The sequence below is a fragment of the Podarcis muralis genome, chromosome 14 (assembly GCF_964188315.1).
Source record: "Podarcis muralis chromosome 14, rPodMur119.hap1.1, whole genome shotgun sequence".
In the NCBI taxonomy this organism is placed as follows: domain Eukaryota; kingdom Metazoa; phylum Chordata; class Lepidosauria; order Squamata; family Lacertidae; genus Podarcis; species Podarcis muralis.
The window spans coordinates 6,494,979-6,512,604 of NC_135668.1; the positions used below are offsets into that span (position 1 = coordinate 6,494,979).

Consider the following 17,626-nt stretch of genomic DNA (forward strand, 5'->3'; position numbering starts at 1 on the left):
CACTGTATTAGCAAATTGGTTAAGAGTATATTGGCTCTGTCCTGTTGCTAGGGTTGCCAGACTTCCAGGTCTGGCCTGAACTCTTCAGGTTTTAAGTATATATAGTCCTCAGGAGCTGGCTGCAAATTAAACATAGACACTTGGAGGGAGGTGTGTGTGGCAGGTCTGCCTTCTTCCACTCCCCTCTTCCAATTTACCTGCATCTTCAGGGCCCACCTTGTGACATCACCAGGGGCTGCCCCTAAGTCTCAGGTTTGGGTCCTGAAATCATAGGGCAGACGGGACGTCCCTGATGTAGAGAAGCCGTCCCAGTTTCTGATTTGATCCAGGAATGTCCCACTTTTCCTTAGGATGTCACTATTTCCATTGGAGAAATGTTGGAGGGTATGGGCATTATCTGGCCTCCAAGCCAACTGAAGGCAGCCCTGTATAAGAAAGTGTTTTTTTAATGTTTTATTATGTTTTTATATATGTTGGAAGCTGCCCAGAGTGGCTGGGGCAACCCAGTGAGATGTGTTGGGTACAAATAGTAAAATTATCATTATGGAACGGGACGTCCCTATTTTCATCAGATAAAGGTTGGAGGGTATGTCCGGGTCTCGGCTCCTGGCCTGGCAGCCATAGTTGTTGCCCGGAACACACTCTTTAAGCATGGTCAAAAGGGCAGTTGTTGTGGCCAAATGGCAGGAGAGTGAAGCCAGGACACGTGTCCCAGCCCAGTTGTCTACAACTCCCTTGAGCCCCAGCCAGTTGCAGTCCAAAGCAGCAGTTCAGCGAAGGCTGTCCTAGCTGATCAAGTGGCCTTCCTGCAGCTTTCTTGCCTGCTGACCACATCAGGACCACGTGGCTCTGAATCTGGCCCATTGCAAACTGTTTTCATCAGTAGCATTAAGGAGAGTAGCATTATGCAGAAATCTTTCATGTGCATGCTTTTTGGGTATGTGGTTTGGGGTTTTTTTTGCATGTTTTGAGTTTGCTTTAATTAGTTATGTTCTGTTTTCTACCGTCACCACCCCACACGTTGCCTCCAAGGTTCTTCTCAGGAAAATGTGGACTTCCTAGCTTCCCCTTTCTCACCCAGGTGTCTAAGGCAGAAGCTGCAAGCGTTCTCTCCAGCATCTCCTCCCTACATCCTTTTTCCTTCTGCAATGAGGTTGTTTTGTAAAAGCAGGCGATGGCTCTGTCTTCAGTTAACTAGTTTCACACACAGAAGAAATGGTCACCTCTCTTCTGGCTTTGTATTTACAAGATCCTATTTTTGGCCACTTGATTGTAGCAACAGAAAAGAGCAAATCCGGAAATAGAGTAAACCTCACAGGAATGTAGGAAAGGGCCTGGGACTCTGCCATATAACAAATCACACTATTGACCCATCTAGATCTCCATGTTGGCTCTGCTGACTGACAGCACTGCTCAAGTATGGAAGCCTGAGTTTTTTTGTACCTTTTTAAAAAAAATTCCTATCATTTAAATGCATTGCCTACTTCTTGCCCCTCAGGCTCTTGGAGGCAGATGTAAACAAGAGCCCAGTGGCGTAGCGTGGGGGGTGCAGGGGGGGCCGTCCGCACCGGGCGCAACATCTGGGGGGGCTCACTCGCCGCCTCCGGAGTCGCCGAAGAGCCTCGGGTGCAGGCTGTAGCAGAGCCCCATGTCTCGCGGAACCGACGAGCTGGCAGCGGCTCTCAGCGCTCGCCGCGGTCCCCGCGCGTCAGGGCCGCGGAGGGCGCGCCAGGCAGCCCCTCCTCACAGCCCCGCCGCCGCCGCTGCTCCTGCAGCGGCTGGGCCATGTTGCATTTTCCTCGCCTCTCTGCCCTCCTCCTCCGGGCAAGCGGTGTCGTTTGGGCGGCAGCGCCAGCAGCAACTTGCCTCAGATCACCTGACACGGACCCGCCGCCGCCGTGGCTACCTTACCGTAAATACCCCAGCCCAGGCAGCAGCAAGAAGAAGCTGGCAGCGACGGCAGGTTAGGGGGCGCAAATTACTTGCCTTGCCCCAGGTGCTGACAACCCACGCTACGCCGCTGCAAGAGCCCAGACTTTGGGAGGAGGGAGCAAAGAATCCCTGCTGCCACCATGGCCAAGACGCACCGTGCTTTCTCTTTCTCTCTCTCTCTTTGTAGAAGCCTCCTCTGGCAGCTACAACAGACGGGTCTCCGAAGGACACGCTCTGGAAAGGGTAGGTTCGCCAGGTTGCATATGGCTGTTATGAATCAAACATGACAGACGGTGCACAGGCAGTAAGCCTCTTCCACGGAGTCAGGTGCCTTCTTATCAGCTGGCCTTCGGAAGCAACAGTGGGGAATACGATATTTTAAGCACAAGGAAGCAAAAGTTATGGCTAAGTGCCTGGTGTGCAAGGAGTCAGACGAGCTGATTTCTAGCGTCAGAGCAATCCTCTTCCCTGTTAGGAAGTGCTGTAGGTTTGCCAGTCTTCACTTGGCACTTAAATAAATAAATAAACAAACAAATAAATAAATCCCAGATCACAAAATAGACAGGTAAAACACACAAGGGAAAAATGACAATTATTATTCTAGTGAATATTACGGTAGCCAGCACAAGGTGAGAAATACATCCCGACCCATCAACGCCCCCTGGTGAGTGTACCCAAACAGGAGCTGTCCTGCTGCGAACAGCTGGAGTTGGGTGGGCAGAGCTGTGAAAGGCACAGAAGCGGGGAAACAGTTTCACCTGGATGTAAGGCAGTAATGTAAACACTCCTCTGCTTGATGCCTGGCAATGGCTCCCTTGCTTTGCCACCTGTGTGCTGCAACCTTCTACCATTTTTTGTGTGAGGGACGATGAGTCTGGAAGGGGTGGGGATCTGAGCCCCCCAGGAGATAAAGGGCAGCTGTGTGCCTCTGTGGCCAGATGAGGAAGGGGCTGCCCAGCCCAGCCCTGTCGCCAGCCCGCCCGAGGCACACCTGCCCCACCTGTCAAGAGAGCAAACAGGTGACACGTAAGCTGCTGGCCGGGCTGTGTGCGAAGCAGGTGGGGCCCCTCTGGCTGCTGTTCCTCCGCTAGCTGGGCTGGGGAGAATGTGCCTTGGGCGAGAGCACGTTGCTGTTGCTGCTGTGGTGTTGCTGTCCGAGAGGTGAGTGGCTTTTCCTTTCTGGGGCGATGGCTGGGGTGCAGTCCAGGGGAGCAGCAGTCGGCGGGGGTGGGGACATGGCTTGAGGCAGCTTGGTGCTGAAAGTGATCATTTACCTGGTCAGTTGTTAGTCAACGCCTGGGGGGGGGGGGACTCTGAGCTGCTGCTGGGGATTCAAGCTCATTTTGAAAAGGTGGCTATCCTGATCCTGACCTCTGCCTTCCAGCTGTTCTGTTTTTCAGTGCAGGAACTTCCATTTGTATTATTTGGATGTAAGAATGAGCTGCAGGGATCCCCCAAGCAGAGGGCCTTTCCCCTCAAAGCCAGCAGCTCTCCTTAAGCAGCAAGCAACACAGCTCTACCCTAGAAGACCCCCGTGGGGTGCCCTTGGGCAGGCTAGGAACGTGGAGTCACACCCCCCCCCCCCCGCATCATGCATCCCTTTTAAAACGAGACTGCCTGAACTCAAGCTGTCTGCCCCAACCCATCCAGTGCTCTCCAGATCTTTTGGGTGATAGTTGCCGCAGCTGCAGGATCTGGCATCCCAAATATCTGAAGAGCACCAGGTTAGGAAAGGCCTGCCTAAAGCCAGGGATTACCATGTTTAACGGGGTCTAACGCACCATTGAATCCAATGCGCGTCTCAATTTTCAGAACCTTGAAACCAAAAAAAGGATTTGCTGGCGAATGTAAATGTGCGTCAAATCTAATGCTCACCTTAATTTTTGCAACGTAATTTGGCCAAAAAAGCTGAGCATTAGATTTGAGTAAATACAGTGGCGTAGCGTGGGTTGTCAGCACCCGGGGCAAGGCAAGTAATTTGCGCCCCCTAACCCGTGGATTTGCGCCCCCTAACCCGTGGATTTGCGCCCCCTAACCTGTGGATTTGCCCTAACCCCAGATGTTGCGCCCGGTGCGGCCGGCCCCCCCTGCACCCCCCACGCTACGCCACTGAGTAAATAGCGTATGTGCAACCAGCTTAACACTGGTGCAAATTATGTACAGGTGCAGCAGCAGCACATAGGCCTGAGGGGTTAATTCTAGCCACTTCTAGCAAAATGTTCAGGTCAGGGAGAAGCAGCAGGCAGAGCAGAGTGTTGCTGACTATGGCTGGGACCGTTCGCCTTGTAGCCTCCCAAGAGCCATGTTTTGTCCCCTTTCTGGAATCCCAGGTTTGGCCATCAGTGGAAATCTGCTTTATGTGGCCGCTGCACACAGAGCTGGTCCATGTGCTGGCACTGGTCCATTCTCAGGGCAGAACTTCTTGTGCACTGCTGCAAACCCTCCCAAATGGGAGGCTGGCTTGGCATGTGATGAGTCCAATAGCAGCCTCTGCTCCTGCACAGCTCCGGTATGCACCATGCAGGCCTTGCAAATGGCCACTGTGTGCTCAGATGGTCCTGCGGGTCCTCCTTTAGTCTTATGTGATGCTGCTCCAAGGATTCTGCCTGGCCAAACCCTCCCTGAAGTGGAGGCTCTTCTTGTGCCATCTGCACATTGTTTATGTCCTCCTGAAGGTATAGATTGCTATACTAATAGGCATTCGGTGGAGTGTGTGATGGCATTTGCAAAACTGCTGTAGATGGTCATCATGCTGACCAAAAATCGTGCCTGGGCTTTGCTGCTGTTCTTGTGGAAGGGCTCCTGGGCTGTTCGGCTTTAACCTAAATAGACTAAGGGTGGAGACCGCTTCTTAAATATTTGTGCAGGGAGGAGGAGGAGGAGGATGAAGCTTAACCCTGCAGGACAACAATAGTCTTGCTGCCTCTCTTATCTGTGCCAACCTTCCTTGGGAGAGATTTTCAGCTGGTTTCCTCTCAGGGATTGTCATGCCAAGGCATCAATGAGGTGTTGTCTTTTCTTTTTTCCTAAATAGCATATCTAGCCCTCACTCAGCCTGCCATAACAGCCCCATCTTCCTGCTCACCCCTTTCCATAGGCAGAACAGCTTGTTCAATAGTAGACTATTTTTGTATTTTCTCAACTGCCTTGAGCGCTGTGTTCTGAAGACAGGAAGGACAGGTAGGAATTTTAAAAGTAAATCATGAAAACCCGTCCAGGTTGGAAGTGCAGGTCAGCACAATTTAGCTCCGTTACCATCAGCTGAAAACCTATAAAAAGCACCTTGGCATCATTTCCCCTGACTTTAAAGTTCCTTCTTCCCAAACCAGGCTGAAACATAGTCAATAAGCCTAGGCCAGGCAGCCTCATCTGCGGTATAATGTGATGGAGAGAGAGAGAGGGAGAAAGTGGGCCATGTTAGGGATGTACTGGCTCCCTAATACCCATTTCCATGCAGAAGTCCATTCAATGGTGAGCACCAGTTGCTACTTCTTAATAACGTTTATCAAGTGACTTCATCGGACAACCTGTTTATTGAGTGTTCACCCTGACTTGCCCTGCACAAAACACATGTGGGGGTTAGACTATATCCCGTCTTTACTGAGCGTTTATTCTGATTTGTATGTTGGGGAGGTTATACAACAGGGAGTGTTCGTCCCAATTTGCTGTGTCTTCCCACCAATCCTTTCTTCATCCCACGCTTTACAGTGCGTTTGCCGCCCACTTTCCTAACACCCCATAGCCAGGGTTTTATTTAATTAAAACAAAAAGTTTGTTGTGCTAGGATGACAGAGTGCTTTAATCGATTTTTATTCCCTAAAAAAACTAAATTCCCAGCATGCACTTGAATTCCTCCTGCAAATTACTGACAGTCTGGAGGCGAGCAAGGATAATACCACGCTTAATTACACCTTTTGTACCAAGAGTATGCAAAGCTTGTTCTCATGCCAACACTTCATCTGGGGTTTTAAAAAAACCAAATGTTACCTGGTGTGTGTGTGTGTGTGTGGGCTGGGGGTGGTTGACACTCAGGCCACCTGCACCAGCATCTCCTGTCATGTGTACTTGAGTCCTGTGATGGAGTAATTTTTCCATGCCTATTCAGAAAACTTTTTGACTGAAGGAGGAATCTGAATCGGAGTCTGGATTTTGGCTTCTGCAGCCAGGATGTTTTCCTTATATGTGTTTGGGGTGGGGTGGACAGATGGACACCTGTGTCATGTACAGTATGAAGACTTTCCTGGTTTCTGTGCATGTATGTAAATCTATTGCAAGTTACATCTTCCCAACATGTTCTGCAAAGGAATCTTGTGTGCACAGTCTTCTTCACACACGGAGCACTATGCACTGTTCTTTTCGAGGGAAATGTCCCATGTGCTTAGATTGGGCTCCATGGAGGAGATGCTGTGAGCTCTGGACACTTGATAGCTGGGATTTCAGACAATGCAATATATAGTTATTTGAAAATGAACGGAAATGAAAGCTGCTCCCTTCCTCTTCCTCCCCTCCCCTCTGTCTCACCCCAAAGGCTGTCCTCAGAGTTCTCACGATGTCTGATGGGGACTACGATTACCTAATCAAATTCTTAGCCCTGGGCGATTCTGGTGTGGGGAAGACCAGTTTCCTTTATCAGTACACAGATGGGAAGTTCAATTCAAAATTCATAACAACTGTTGGCATCGACTTCCGGGAAAAGAGGGTGGTAAGTTCCCACCATTTTCTACATCTCCATTTGGGGGGGGGGGGGACTCACTTTCAGCTACCTTTTAGAAAACTGTGATCAGAACTCAGACCTGACCCAGTTTTCCCTGAACCTGGCAGGGCGTGTGGATCCCTGGTCCTTCTTGGACATAAACAGGTGAGAAGCAGAGAAGGAGAAGGGATGAGGCCTGCAGGTCTGCACTTTGGAGGTGGCTAATATTTATGGTGGAGTCATCCATTAGCAGTTTGAAAGCACCCCCGGGTGCAAGTAGATAAATAGGGACCGCTTACTAGCGGGAAGGTAAACGGCGTTCCGTGTGCTGCGCTGGCTCGCCAGAGCAGCAATGTCACGCTGGCCACGTGACCCGGAAGTGTCTCCGGACAGCGCTGGCCCCTGGCCTCTTAAGTGAGATGGGCGCACAACCCCAGAGTCTGGCAAGACTGGCCCGTACGGGCAGGGGTACCTTTACCTTTACATCCATTAGCTCACCTCAAGTGCAGTTTCAACTGACTTTGCAAAACGTGCTTTTTATTTTTCACAGCCACTTGCAAAATGCGACAGCCTTGATTTTGCCTTTAGTGGCCTTTTTAGCAGTTTGGCCAAATGGGCCTAGGTGCCATTTCCGAAGAGTGCCCTCTCCATCCACAGGTGCTCTTCTACAACCACCTCCTTCTGTCCTTGCAGGCCAGGTGGCAGACAGCGTGGTCTAGTGAACCCAAACAAGTTTCCCTTTTAGTTTCAAGGAATGAGAACAATCTGGGGAAGGGGCAATTTCCATCCCCATTCCAGTCCAGTCCACATAGATTTCCTGCTGCCACCAGCCCACCTCCCTCCAGCTTCTACCCCCCACCTGTGCAGTTCTGCCGGTTATAGAAGCAGCAGCCTCTAGGAACGGGCCTGGGGCTTTTGTTTGCAAGGAAGACGGTGGCTTTGGTCATCTCGTTCTTTAGCAGAACAACCCATAAGATTCCCTGAAACTCCCACAAGAAGTGGTGGACTCTCCTTCCATGGAGGTTTTTCAGCAGAGGTTGGATGGCCCCCTGTCATGGATGATCTAGCTGAGAGTCCTGCAGGGGGTTAGACCAGATGACCCTCAAGGTACCTTGTAGCTCTATAATTCTATGATTCAGTGGTTTCACCACATTGCTTCATGCAAACAATCTGGCCCTAATAACTTCAAAGGTAAAGGTAAAGGTACCCCTGCCCGTACGGGCCAGTCTTGACAGACTCTGGGGTTGTGCGCCCATCTCACATAAGAGGCCGGGGGCCAGCGCTGTCCGGAGACACTTCCGGGTCACATGGCCAGCGTGACAAGCTGCATCTGGCGAGCCAGTGCAGCACACGGAAACGCCGTTTACCTTCCCGCCAGTAAGCGGTCCCTATTTATCTACTTGCACCTGGGGGTGCTTTCGAACTGCTAGGTTGGCAGGCGCTGGGACCGAGCAACGGGAGCGCACCCCGCCGCGGGGATTCGAACTGCCTACCTTTCGATCCGCAAGCCCTAGGCGCTGAGGCTTTTACCCACAGTGCCACCCGCGTCCCTAACTTCAAACTCCTCTGTAAATTCAAAGCCACTTTTTTCTGCCCAGCCATGGGCTTCAAAGGGCTTATCCACTCTTCCTCTTGTCCTGCTACTCCCCCCGCTCCCAGAAAACCACTCTTTAGCTCTCAGTCGGACCCTTGCTCTCTAGGCAATGGGACAAGCGCAAGTCGGGATGAGCCCAAAGTCAGCTGGGCCCTCCTGCTGTTCTGACCTTCTGATGGTCTCAGCCATTCCCCAACCCACCTGGGAGCAATGAGATTGCATCATCCTACTAAGCTGGGCAGCACAAACTGCATTAAAATAAAAGAGATGTGCTGGGAATGAGAAAATTAGGCATGCAGAAATCTGTTTGTTTTTCTTGAAGCCTTGTCTGCTGTCATTGTTAGAACAAGCTTCCTGGAAGTCCCTTTCCAGGCTGCTGCTGCTGCCCTTTGACTTCTTTTCTGTCCCCAGCAGAAGCAGAAGTAGCTATCTCCTTTCCACGTACCTCTTCCTGCTGCAGCCTCTGCCTGCCTGGTTTTCCATATATTAACATCCCGTCCCTGCCTATAATGAGATCAATTTGACACTGTCCGGGAGCCTCCCTTTCCTACTTGCCGCTAGCAATCAATGCCAGCCTGCCAGGAGAAAAGGTGCAGCTAAATTGCCAGTGTCTTTCTTATCTGATTGTACTTTTTACGGTTACACTGAAATCTAAGCAATCAAAATCAGGTTCCACACGTTTTGGATTTATTTACTACCCAGACACCATTTGCAGTCACCATTGATGGCTCCATTTGTGTGCCCGAGAACACGGGGCGGCACGCGTATGTGGAGTGTGGCACCTCTAATGTCCACCGCTTAAATGTTTTGTGATTAAGCAACCTATAAATCTTTCTAAATACAGAAATAGTGCCCTGGGCATTGGAGCAGGAGGAAGAAGCTGTGTCAGGTCTCCTGGATGCTACTTCTGACGGCTCCACAGTGCCTGACGTTAGAAAGCTGCCCTCCTCTTTGGAAATGGGGTTGAAGGGGTCTCCCTGCTTTCAGCTGGCTTTGGGGCAGGGGCTTGCCTGTTCCAAAGCCCAGTGTGATTGGAGGAGCTCCTCCTCTGCTCTCCTTCCCAGGGTTTGGGGCATGGATTCATGGGTTCTCGAATCGCAGCAAGCAGAAACTCTATACAGACGGCAAGCGGATTTTCAGAGGCCTGAGTAACAACATTTCCTAATGAAAACTTCCAGCCGTTTCTGAACGATTGTCATTCAGAAATATGCACTGGAAGTGTTTTCAGTCGTAAGTTCTTCCAAAGGCTTTTGTTGCTCCACACCAGGATTGAAATCCTCTAAAACCTCCTGGAAACTGACCAAGGCCACAAGAAGGCCAGCTGGGCTTATTTGGGTTTTGCAGGTTGAGTTTTGGATCCTGCAGAAACCCTCACAACAGCAGCAGCAGCTCCTGGGGAACAATATTAAAATATTGTATTAATTTCCTCTCCTAAATTAAATCCAATTACTAACAGCAGATAAAGCAGACCACAGGTGCAAGCAGCCTAGGAGCAGAGCTATAAAAGCCAGTTCAATACCTCACTCTAAGCCCACAGCCCAGGCTTCCCGAAGACTGAAGGTGTGGGGGCCTCTTTGTGGAGGGAGATCCCCAGAGACGCTGGTTGGAGGCACTCGTCCAATGTCATGCTTTTTTAAAACAGGTGTACCGATCAAATGGGCCGGATGGCATTAGTGGTCGAGGACAGAGAATACATCTCCAGCTGTGGGACACAGCTGGGCAAGAAAGGTAAGGGATACAAAGAAGAAATAGAGCAAGACTGAAAATGTAAGAACTTCAGAAGATCCTCCTAGTTGAGCATCCTTTTCTTGCAGTGGCCAATAGCTCTCTCTGGCTTGGGGTCCCCCCTGCATCAGCTGGGATGGCTGTAGCCTCTGTCCCTGCAGATGAGATGTGCCCCCCCCCCCCCCGAGCACAAGTAGCTCCTGACCACTTCCATTCATTTTTCTAATCTCATTCATTTCATTCATTTTCCTAATCTCCCTTTAAAGTCATCCATGGTAGCGGCCCTCACTGCATCCTATGTATATGTTTCATTGCTGACATTTTTATTGTTGCTTTGAGATGTTTCTTAGGAAGTGAATCTTAAGTGAAATGAAATAAATAAATAAAACTTGTAGGAGCAAATTCCAGAATTTAATCATGAGCTGCTTCCTTTTGTCTGCCCTGGATCTCCCATCAGTCAACAGAAACAAATGATTCTGAGATCTAATATTATGAAGGGGAAGAAAAACATCTGCCTCTATTCCTTTCTCCACATTATCCATCATTTTAAACACCTCTAAACCCTCCCACCCTCCCTCAATAAGTTGTCCTTTATCCTAACTTGACCTCTGTGGCAGCTTTTCTTCTGCTGTTGACAATTGGCCAAAAGGCCTTTGCTAAGAGGTGTCCTGAGACACTAAAGCCCCTCCCCAAGAGTCCCTCTGTTCCTTTCAGATTACTTCAGACTTGGACCATAGTAATTATACCAAGAATCCTGGCTCCTTTGAAGTCAGTGGTAAAATGCTTCAGACTAATAACTTCCCTTATTGCAGGTCCTTGTTTATTCTTGGCTAAAAGAATATCTTTGCTTTTCGTCCTTGCAGGTTTCGTAGCTTGACGACTGCCTTCTTCCGAGATGCAATGGGCTTCCTTCTCCTCTTTGATTTGACCAACGAGCAAAGTTTCCTCAACATCAGAAACTGGATGAGTAAGAGGCTGTCTTCCCTCACTCCCCATTGGGCGGCTGCCTTTTCCCAGTATGACCCCTGTGGGTGTGGGGCTGTAGAGAGAGATGGGCCCATAATTCACCCTGGCCCTGCAGCCAGTGGGGAACACCCCAAAAGTCAGCATGGAACAAGTCTGGATCCATTATTTTCTGCCATTAACAAAACGTGGGCCTGTAGGGATTTCTTCTTCAACAGCCCTATAGGAAGCCATGAGCCACCGAGGCACAAGCGGGCACAGGTCAAGGAGGAAGAATAATGCCCCCCTGGGTTGGTAATGTCTGCCCCCAACCTTGATCACCTTCCCCACAGTTGTCCCCTTGGCGTGTAAGGTTGAATCCAAAGCAGCCGTCTTTTGATTTTCTGTGGGGGTGTATTTTCAAACAGTGTTCTTAACTTGAACCGTCTGTGAAGGTGGCAAAAGATGAAAAGTCCTGGCAAACAAAGCCTTTTTTTTCTGCTGCCCAAGCAAAGCTTGGGGGCAGATGCTGTCTTGGCTGGGGACATTCCACAGCTGTCCTCCGTGGCATTTAATTTCATTGTACACAGGTTGTACATTGACAATAAAGGTATTATTATTAATTGGGTTCCTGTGGTGGGCAGGGCAGGTTCTTCTGTAAGAGGCATGTCATGCCGCAGCCTCAGATTTCTGTCTGGGGTCTGTCTGTCCCCACCTGCACAGGAACCTCCAGAGGCATTTTTCTGACTTTCTCAGCTGAACTCAGTGAAGGCTGAACAGCTTTCACTTGTCCACCCTGGCAAAGGGTGAAGAGGTCCTTGCCCTAACTGCGTCTGCGTTACCTCCATGCCTCCCGGCTGCCCTCTGAATTGCTTCCCTTTGCATTGTTGGGTCCTGTGGTTGCAGCAGCAGCACCCAGTGCATTTGCTTGGGGTCCTGGAGAGGAGGGTGGTCACTGCATCCATGGACTCATGTCCGCCTCTACTAGCGCCAAGCCTGGCCCAGATTCACAAGGGTGACAGGCTGAATTCTTGCATGGGAGCAACAGGACACCTTTGGGTGCCCATGGAGGGGTCTGGGTGTGTGACAGCCACAGGTAGGGAGAATTCACCGTAATGTAAGAATGGAGGGATCTGTGCAGGAAGGCCATAGAGTGCTCTGCTTTCGCCACTTCTCTGGCTGTTGCAGCAAGTGAGCCTGGCATTTCCCTTTTCCTGTTACTGTTAGGCCAGTTGCAAACCCACGCCTATTGTGAAAACCCCGATGTGGTCCTGTGCGGAAACAAAAGCGACCTGGAAGAGCAGCGGGTGGTGAAAGAAGAGGACGCAAAGGAACTTGCAGAGAAGCATGGGCAAGTCACATCCTCCCCGTTATTCTTGCGGTTTGGGCAGAGCGGTGGCTGCCTCCAGGAGAGGCTGGAGGGAGCTCCTCTAAGGAGCTGCTTAACAGAAAAACTGGTGACCTGGTACTCCTCAGGGAGATGGAAATAATCCTTCGGAGGCCAGGATCCTTCCTCAGTCCCTTTGCCCCCACCCTCCACTGCCTTTTTTCCCCTTTTCAGGGCATCTGCACAGGTATTCCTGTATCTTTGTGCACACACACACACACACTCCCAGGAAGTGCACAAGAGCAAACTTTACCCACCTTAGTTTTCATGTTTCATTTTGGGAAATGGAAGCTTGCTGGGGGCGGTGGTGTCATGATCTATTTCTATGTGTTATTTTAATTTTTTAATACGGAGGTCTTGTGCAAGAGTGATATTTACCTGACTGAGCCTTGCACAAGAGTGATAAAGAAGCTATTATTTTATTTTATTTTAATTTTAAATATTGTGGCAGCCCTTGATGCTCCAGAATGGGTGAGTGTTGGTGGGGGAGCCCCCGAAGACATTAGGAGAAAACTCTTCCTGGTGTCAATGATTTCCACCCCATTGACTGGGGATTCATTGCAGGCGAAAGGAAGGATGGTTTCGTGAGGAAGACCCTCTCCTCCACCTCCAGTGTTCATCCTGAATACCAGTTGTTGGGGGATGACAGCAGTGGGAGACCCAGGTGAAAGAAAGCCTAGTTTCACCCCTGCCTTGGGGCACTGAGCAGAACTGGGAGCAAGCTGGCTCCTCCTTCCCGTGGAGGGTCTGGGTGGGACCCCAGTGGACTCTGCCAGTCTTGTTGGCAATTGTGCAGGGAATGCGCTGCCAGAAGCTCTGCTCTCCACTCCCAAGTGAGGGAGGTGAACCCAAAGGTCAGACTCTGGCCTGCATGAATGGACTGTTTGGTATAGAAATTGCAGCCAAGTGAAAAAGTAGCAAGGAAGTGGCCTGCAAAATCAGCCACCTCTTGAGCACCACCAGCTGGAGAATATGAGGACCTGCTTTTGCCCAGTCCTCGGTACAGAAGACAGTCGTCCTCCTGCCCTTTGAAAAGCCCTGTTTATTCAGCAGCATTTGTCCTGATTTACGTGCTCAAAACTTACACGGAGGTTAAATTATTGCACATTTATTCTGACCTGCTTGTGTTTATATGCCCTCCCATTGTTCACCCCACACTTTTCATCCCCTCGCTTTCTGAGGTCAGATTCTTTTTTAAAGTGGATTTGTTGTGCTCGGGCAACAGGCAGCTCGAATTCATTTAAAGCCGGGCAAAGCTAAAGTTCTAGTATCCTTCCTGCGAAAGAGTGACTGTCCAGAAACAGCCCTTGTGAGTGCTTCCGATAAAAATTGTGTCCTGAGAAGCCAAGCAGGCCTTAATTCTCCTTTCCTTCCTGAGATCCGCCATTATCTCAGAATGGCACAGCTCCGCAGAGTAAACCTTTCTGATGCCTTCTTTCCAGGATCCCTTATTTTGAAACGAGTGCTGCCAATGGGGCCAACGTGAGCAAGGCCATTGAGACGCTTCTGGACCTCATCATGAAGCGAATGGAACGGTGTGTGGACAAGTCCTGGATCCCAGAAGGGGTAGTGCAGCCTAATGGGCACAGCTCCACAGAGCAGCTCAGTGAGGAAAAAGAGAAAAGCAAGTGTAGCTGCTGATCGCTAGAGACGTGACTGCAACATTTTAAATTAAGCTATGATGATATTATGGCTGAAGCTTAATATGAATAATTTTTGGACCACCTTCTCTATACGTAGACGTAGATGTGTGATGATCAGCTCTGCTAAGCACCAGTTTACTATCAAACAACACCAACTTGTGCTTTGCAGCCGTTTCCCTTTATTAATTACTAGCTAGGCTGGCCTAAGTTTTCAGGATTTAGACTGGCTGCTTAACAGCAAGTGCTGTTTCCTCCAAGGACCTAAATTCCCTTGTTGCAACAACAGAAATGGGCGGGTGGATTGAATTGGCCAGAGGAAGCAAGTAATTTGTTCTTCGTTACTGGAAATGTTCTGCATTTTAATGCGTTAAAAATAGATAAATAAATCCTTTGTTATCAATAATAGGGAACCGGCATCCCATCTCCACCTCCAGATGTTGCTAGACCAACAATTCCCATCATCCCTGACTCTGCTGTTGAGGCTGATGGGAGCTGTAGTCCAACAACATCTGAAGGACAACTGCTCCCCTATCTGTGGTTTTTAGAGACCTCAAGCTGGCCCTTGCAACAGGACCAAACCCTGCCACCTTTCAGAGTTAGTATTGCTAGAATCCAGATGTGCTATCTTGCCTAAGTAGGTGGAGCAAGAGTATGTTGCATGTATACAGATGCAGAAGTGTCATATGTAAACTTTCTTGTTTTGACAGGAATAGAGGGCAAGCTAATGCTTTGTGCTAAATTTCTTTGTTTGGAAAAAGTCTCCTTCACACTCGGACCGAAAATATTATTACTGACTCTTCTGGCGAGGCCTTACTCTGTTAAACTCTTGGCTTATACACCTGCCGTCTCTGTTTTCTTTGCTCCGGTAGAATCCAGACTCATTTGCTGTGATTCTGCAGCTTGCCTGCTTTCGCTGATGCGTGTAATCAAATGGTCTAGATCAGTTTATTTATTCTCGGACAGAATCAGTACTTTGAACGGGGCTTAGAGCCTCCTGGGAGCACCTTCTGCATGTACTTGAAGGGGATGAGAACAACACCAGAAGAGGGGAGGGGGCTTTGCTGTTTGCTTGTGCAAAGTGGGGGTGCAGAGTTACTAACTTTGTCTTACCATGCTGTGCCACTGAACAATCTTCTGAGCGCCTCCATTTTTCCAACACCTTTTAAAACATCTCGCTCAAGTCTTAACAAAGTCTTATTCAGTCTCTGCACACTTAAGTCCCTGCCTCTATCCCATTGCTGGACTTGAAGCTAGCAGCCCTTAGCCATGTTTGGGAGTGTGTGTGTCAAATGGTCCCAATGCATACAAGCAAAGTATTCCACAGCATCTTCCCTGATGCACCAGCTCTGCCCACCCACCAAACTGCCTAACTGGTTGGTTGTAAGACCTGAGCATTAAATGTGACTTGCTGTTCACCACTGAGGTCCAGATGCTTGGAGATAATAAACAAACAAGAAACCCTTACATGTTTGTGCAACGTGCTCTGCTGGGCTGTCACCCTGATGTTGACAAAATAGCACCCAAAAATCTATTTATGTGAACACCCTGGATATTTTGTTGAGCACGTGCTGCAGGTCAAAACCTGCCCTGCCAAATACAGTTTTAATACGTAAGAAAATCTGAATGTATTAAAAGGATACTGTAGTAGCAGTTGGGTAAACTGAACATGCTTACATCCAGAAATGCATTCCAGGGGATTAAGGGGAGCTGTTAAGTGTTCTGAGAAATTTGCTGTGCTGTTTTAAAACCCACCTCATGCTCAGGCCTCAAGATGGGACATCCAAGTTTGTGTTGGGGCCTGGGGTGGGGGTATGAAAATATTGGCTCAAATGTCTGCCAATGCCTGAGACGCACAACTGACTAGAGGCTTTTTGCTCTTTAGAAGTGCCTTTGAAAGGACCCAGGACTAGCAAAAGAGCCAGTATTTTTTTAAACAAAGGAGAAATACAACTTCACTTTGTGGAGGAATGTCCTGGAACTCTGCCACCTGTACACTAAGGCTAAAATCACGTCAGTGTAAACGACAGGGATGCATTTTTCTGAAACCAGAGGTGTGTTTTAGATTTGATACAAAAGGCTGAAACAGCCATATTTTTTGACCCGCATGCTGTATTTATCGAACTGTATAAATGGAAAACTTATAACTGCCATGTACTGCCATGAAGAGGTATCTCTATTAAAAATGAATTATAGCCGTGGCCTGCATCTTTGACTTATTTGTAGCTGAGATCAGGAATCTGTGCAGAATGATTCAGAAGTTGCACAGGAGACGTTTACGCATCGCTGCTCATAAATGTGCTGCACTGAAGCAATGATAACGGGAGTTCTCCGGTGCCCCTGTTTCTGTACCTCAAGATCCTCCATCATTAGAGAAGACCCTGAAATAACTGGAGAGAAGGGGAAGGCAATTAAGAGCCCAAGTCCCTGCTCCTCACCCAGGGCTCTCCCCATAGCTGTCAACCGTCCCTTATTTGGCGGGAAACTCCCTTATCCCAGCGCTGTGTCCCGCCGCTGTCCCTTATTGATGATGTCCCTTAAATTTCCCGGGTTTCATGCTCGCCCGGCTCGGGAGGGAAGCAGCTCACGAGCTGCCGCGTCTCCATCTCTCCCTTTTCCCCCTCAGGGGCGCGTCGTGAGGAGACAGGTGGTGGCGGGCGGGCAGGCAGCCCCTCTCTTGCGAGACTTCCGCCGCGCTGCCAGGGGAAGCTGGAGGCGTCGGCGGCTGAGGAGGCAGCCTGAGGGAGGAGGAAGAGGAGGGGATGGGGTGGGACGCAGAAGGGCGGCGCTTCAGCGGCCGCCTCATGCCGGGCTCACGGGCGAGAGTGTCTCTCCCTCCCTCCCGTGCAGGGAAGGGCCGATGGAACTCCTCACGCCAGGACGACGGCAGCCCCGACGTGCTGCTTAGCATACCCTCCAGCCAGTGCAGCATCTTAATAATAATAATAATAATATCTTTATTGTCATTGCCCCCTCTCGGGGACAACGAAATTACTTGTAGTGCTTTCCCCCTCTGCATCCCTTTCATAACTCTATTTTTATAATCATTTGTCCATCCATAGTTCAAATTTTTACTACAAGTTTTCTGTCAGTCCTACCAATGTATGTAACTCTTTCCAATAGCTTTTCAAATAAATTATAAACTTTCCCCATTCTTTATTAAAGAGGTCCTCTTCCTGGTTTCTAATTCTGCCTGTATGCTTTGCCATCTCGACGTCGTTCATCAGTTTTGTCTGCCGCTCTTCTTTGGTGGGAGTTGTAGACCCTTAGGGTCATCTAGCCCAGTGTTTCCCAAACTTTTTTGGGCAACGGCACACCTGTTTACTGAAAAAAAATCTCACGGCACACCACCATTAAAGCCCCGCCCCGTGACGTCAGCGCGCAGCGTCACGCCGGGAGGGACGCACGAAAGTGAAAGTTTTTTCCCTCCCCCTTGCCGGGGAACCTCCAAGCTTTGGGGGTGGGAGGAGGCAGCAGAGCGAGGGACTGAGGGACGGCGGCAACTGAGGCGGCGGCGGCTGTTGTGGTGGTGGCGGCGATAGCGGGCGGAGGAGGGGGCGGCGGCGGGGCTTGAGGAGCCGTCGCCGGGAGTTGCTGCTGCTGTTGTTGCTGCTGCTGCCCGGACATGCCGGCCTCCTCCTCCTCCGCTGTCTTGCGCTCCTCCCTTTTGCACGCGCTGCCCCGCCGCTCGGCACCACCACCGCGGAGCCGCC

The 17,626-nt window shown here is 49.8% G+C and overlaps 1 protein-coding gene across 7 annotated transcripts in view; it reads left to right on the forward strand.

The window, feature by feature from the left end:
- LOC114584543 (ras-related protein Rab-27A) overlaps positions 1 to 16,114 on the forward strand; it is a 19,674-nt gene extending 3,560 nt beyond the window's left edge. For 2 of the 7 annotated variants that reach the window (XM_028706488.2, XM_077918636.1), the window contains exons 2-7: positions 2,120 to 2,175; positions 6,461 to 6,634; positions 9,862 to 9,947; positions 10,808 to 10,911; positions 12,114 to 12,237; positions 13,716 to 16,114. In XM_028706488.2, coding sequence (XP_028562321.1) covers positions 6,482 to 6,634; positions 9,862 to 9,947; positions 10,808 to 10,911; positions 12,114 to 12,237; positions 13,716 to 13,914 — 666 coding nt within the window. In that variant the 5' untranslated portion in view covers positions 2,120 to 2,175; positions 6,461 to 6,481 and the 3' untranslated portion in view covers positions 13,915 to 16,114. Of the gene's footprint in view, positions 1 to 2,046; positions 2,176 to 2,796; positions 3,094 to 5,029; positions 5,113 to 6,460; positions 6,635 to 9,861; positions 9,948 to 10,807; positions 10,912 to 12,113; positions 12,238 to 13,715 lie in introns of those variants that run through there. The other 5 variants (XM_077918638.1, XM_077918635.1, XM_028706494.2 and 2 more) reach the window with 5 other exon arrangements.
- The last annotated feature ends 1,512 nt before the right edge of the window (positions 16,115 to 17,626 follow it).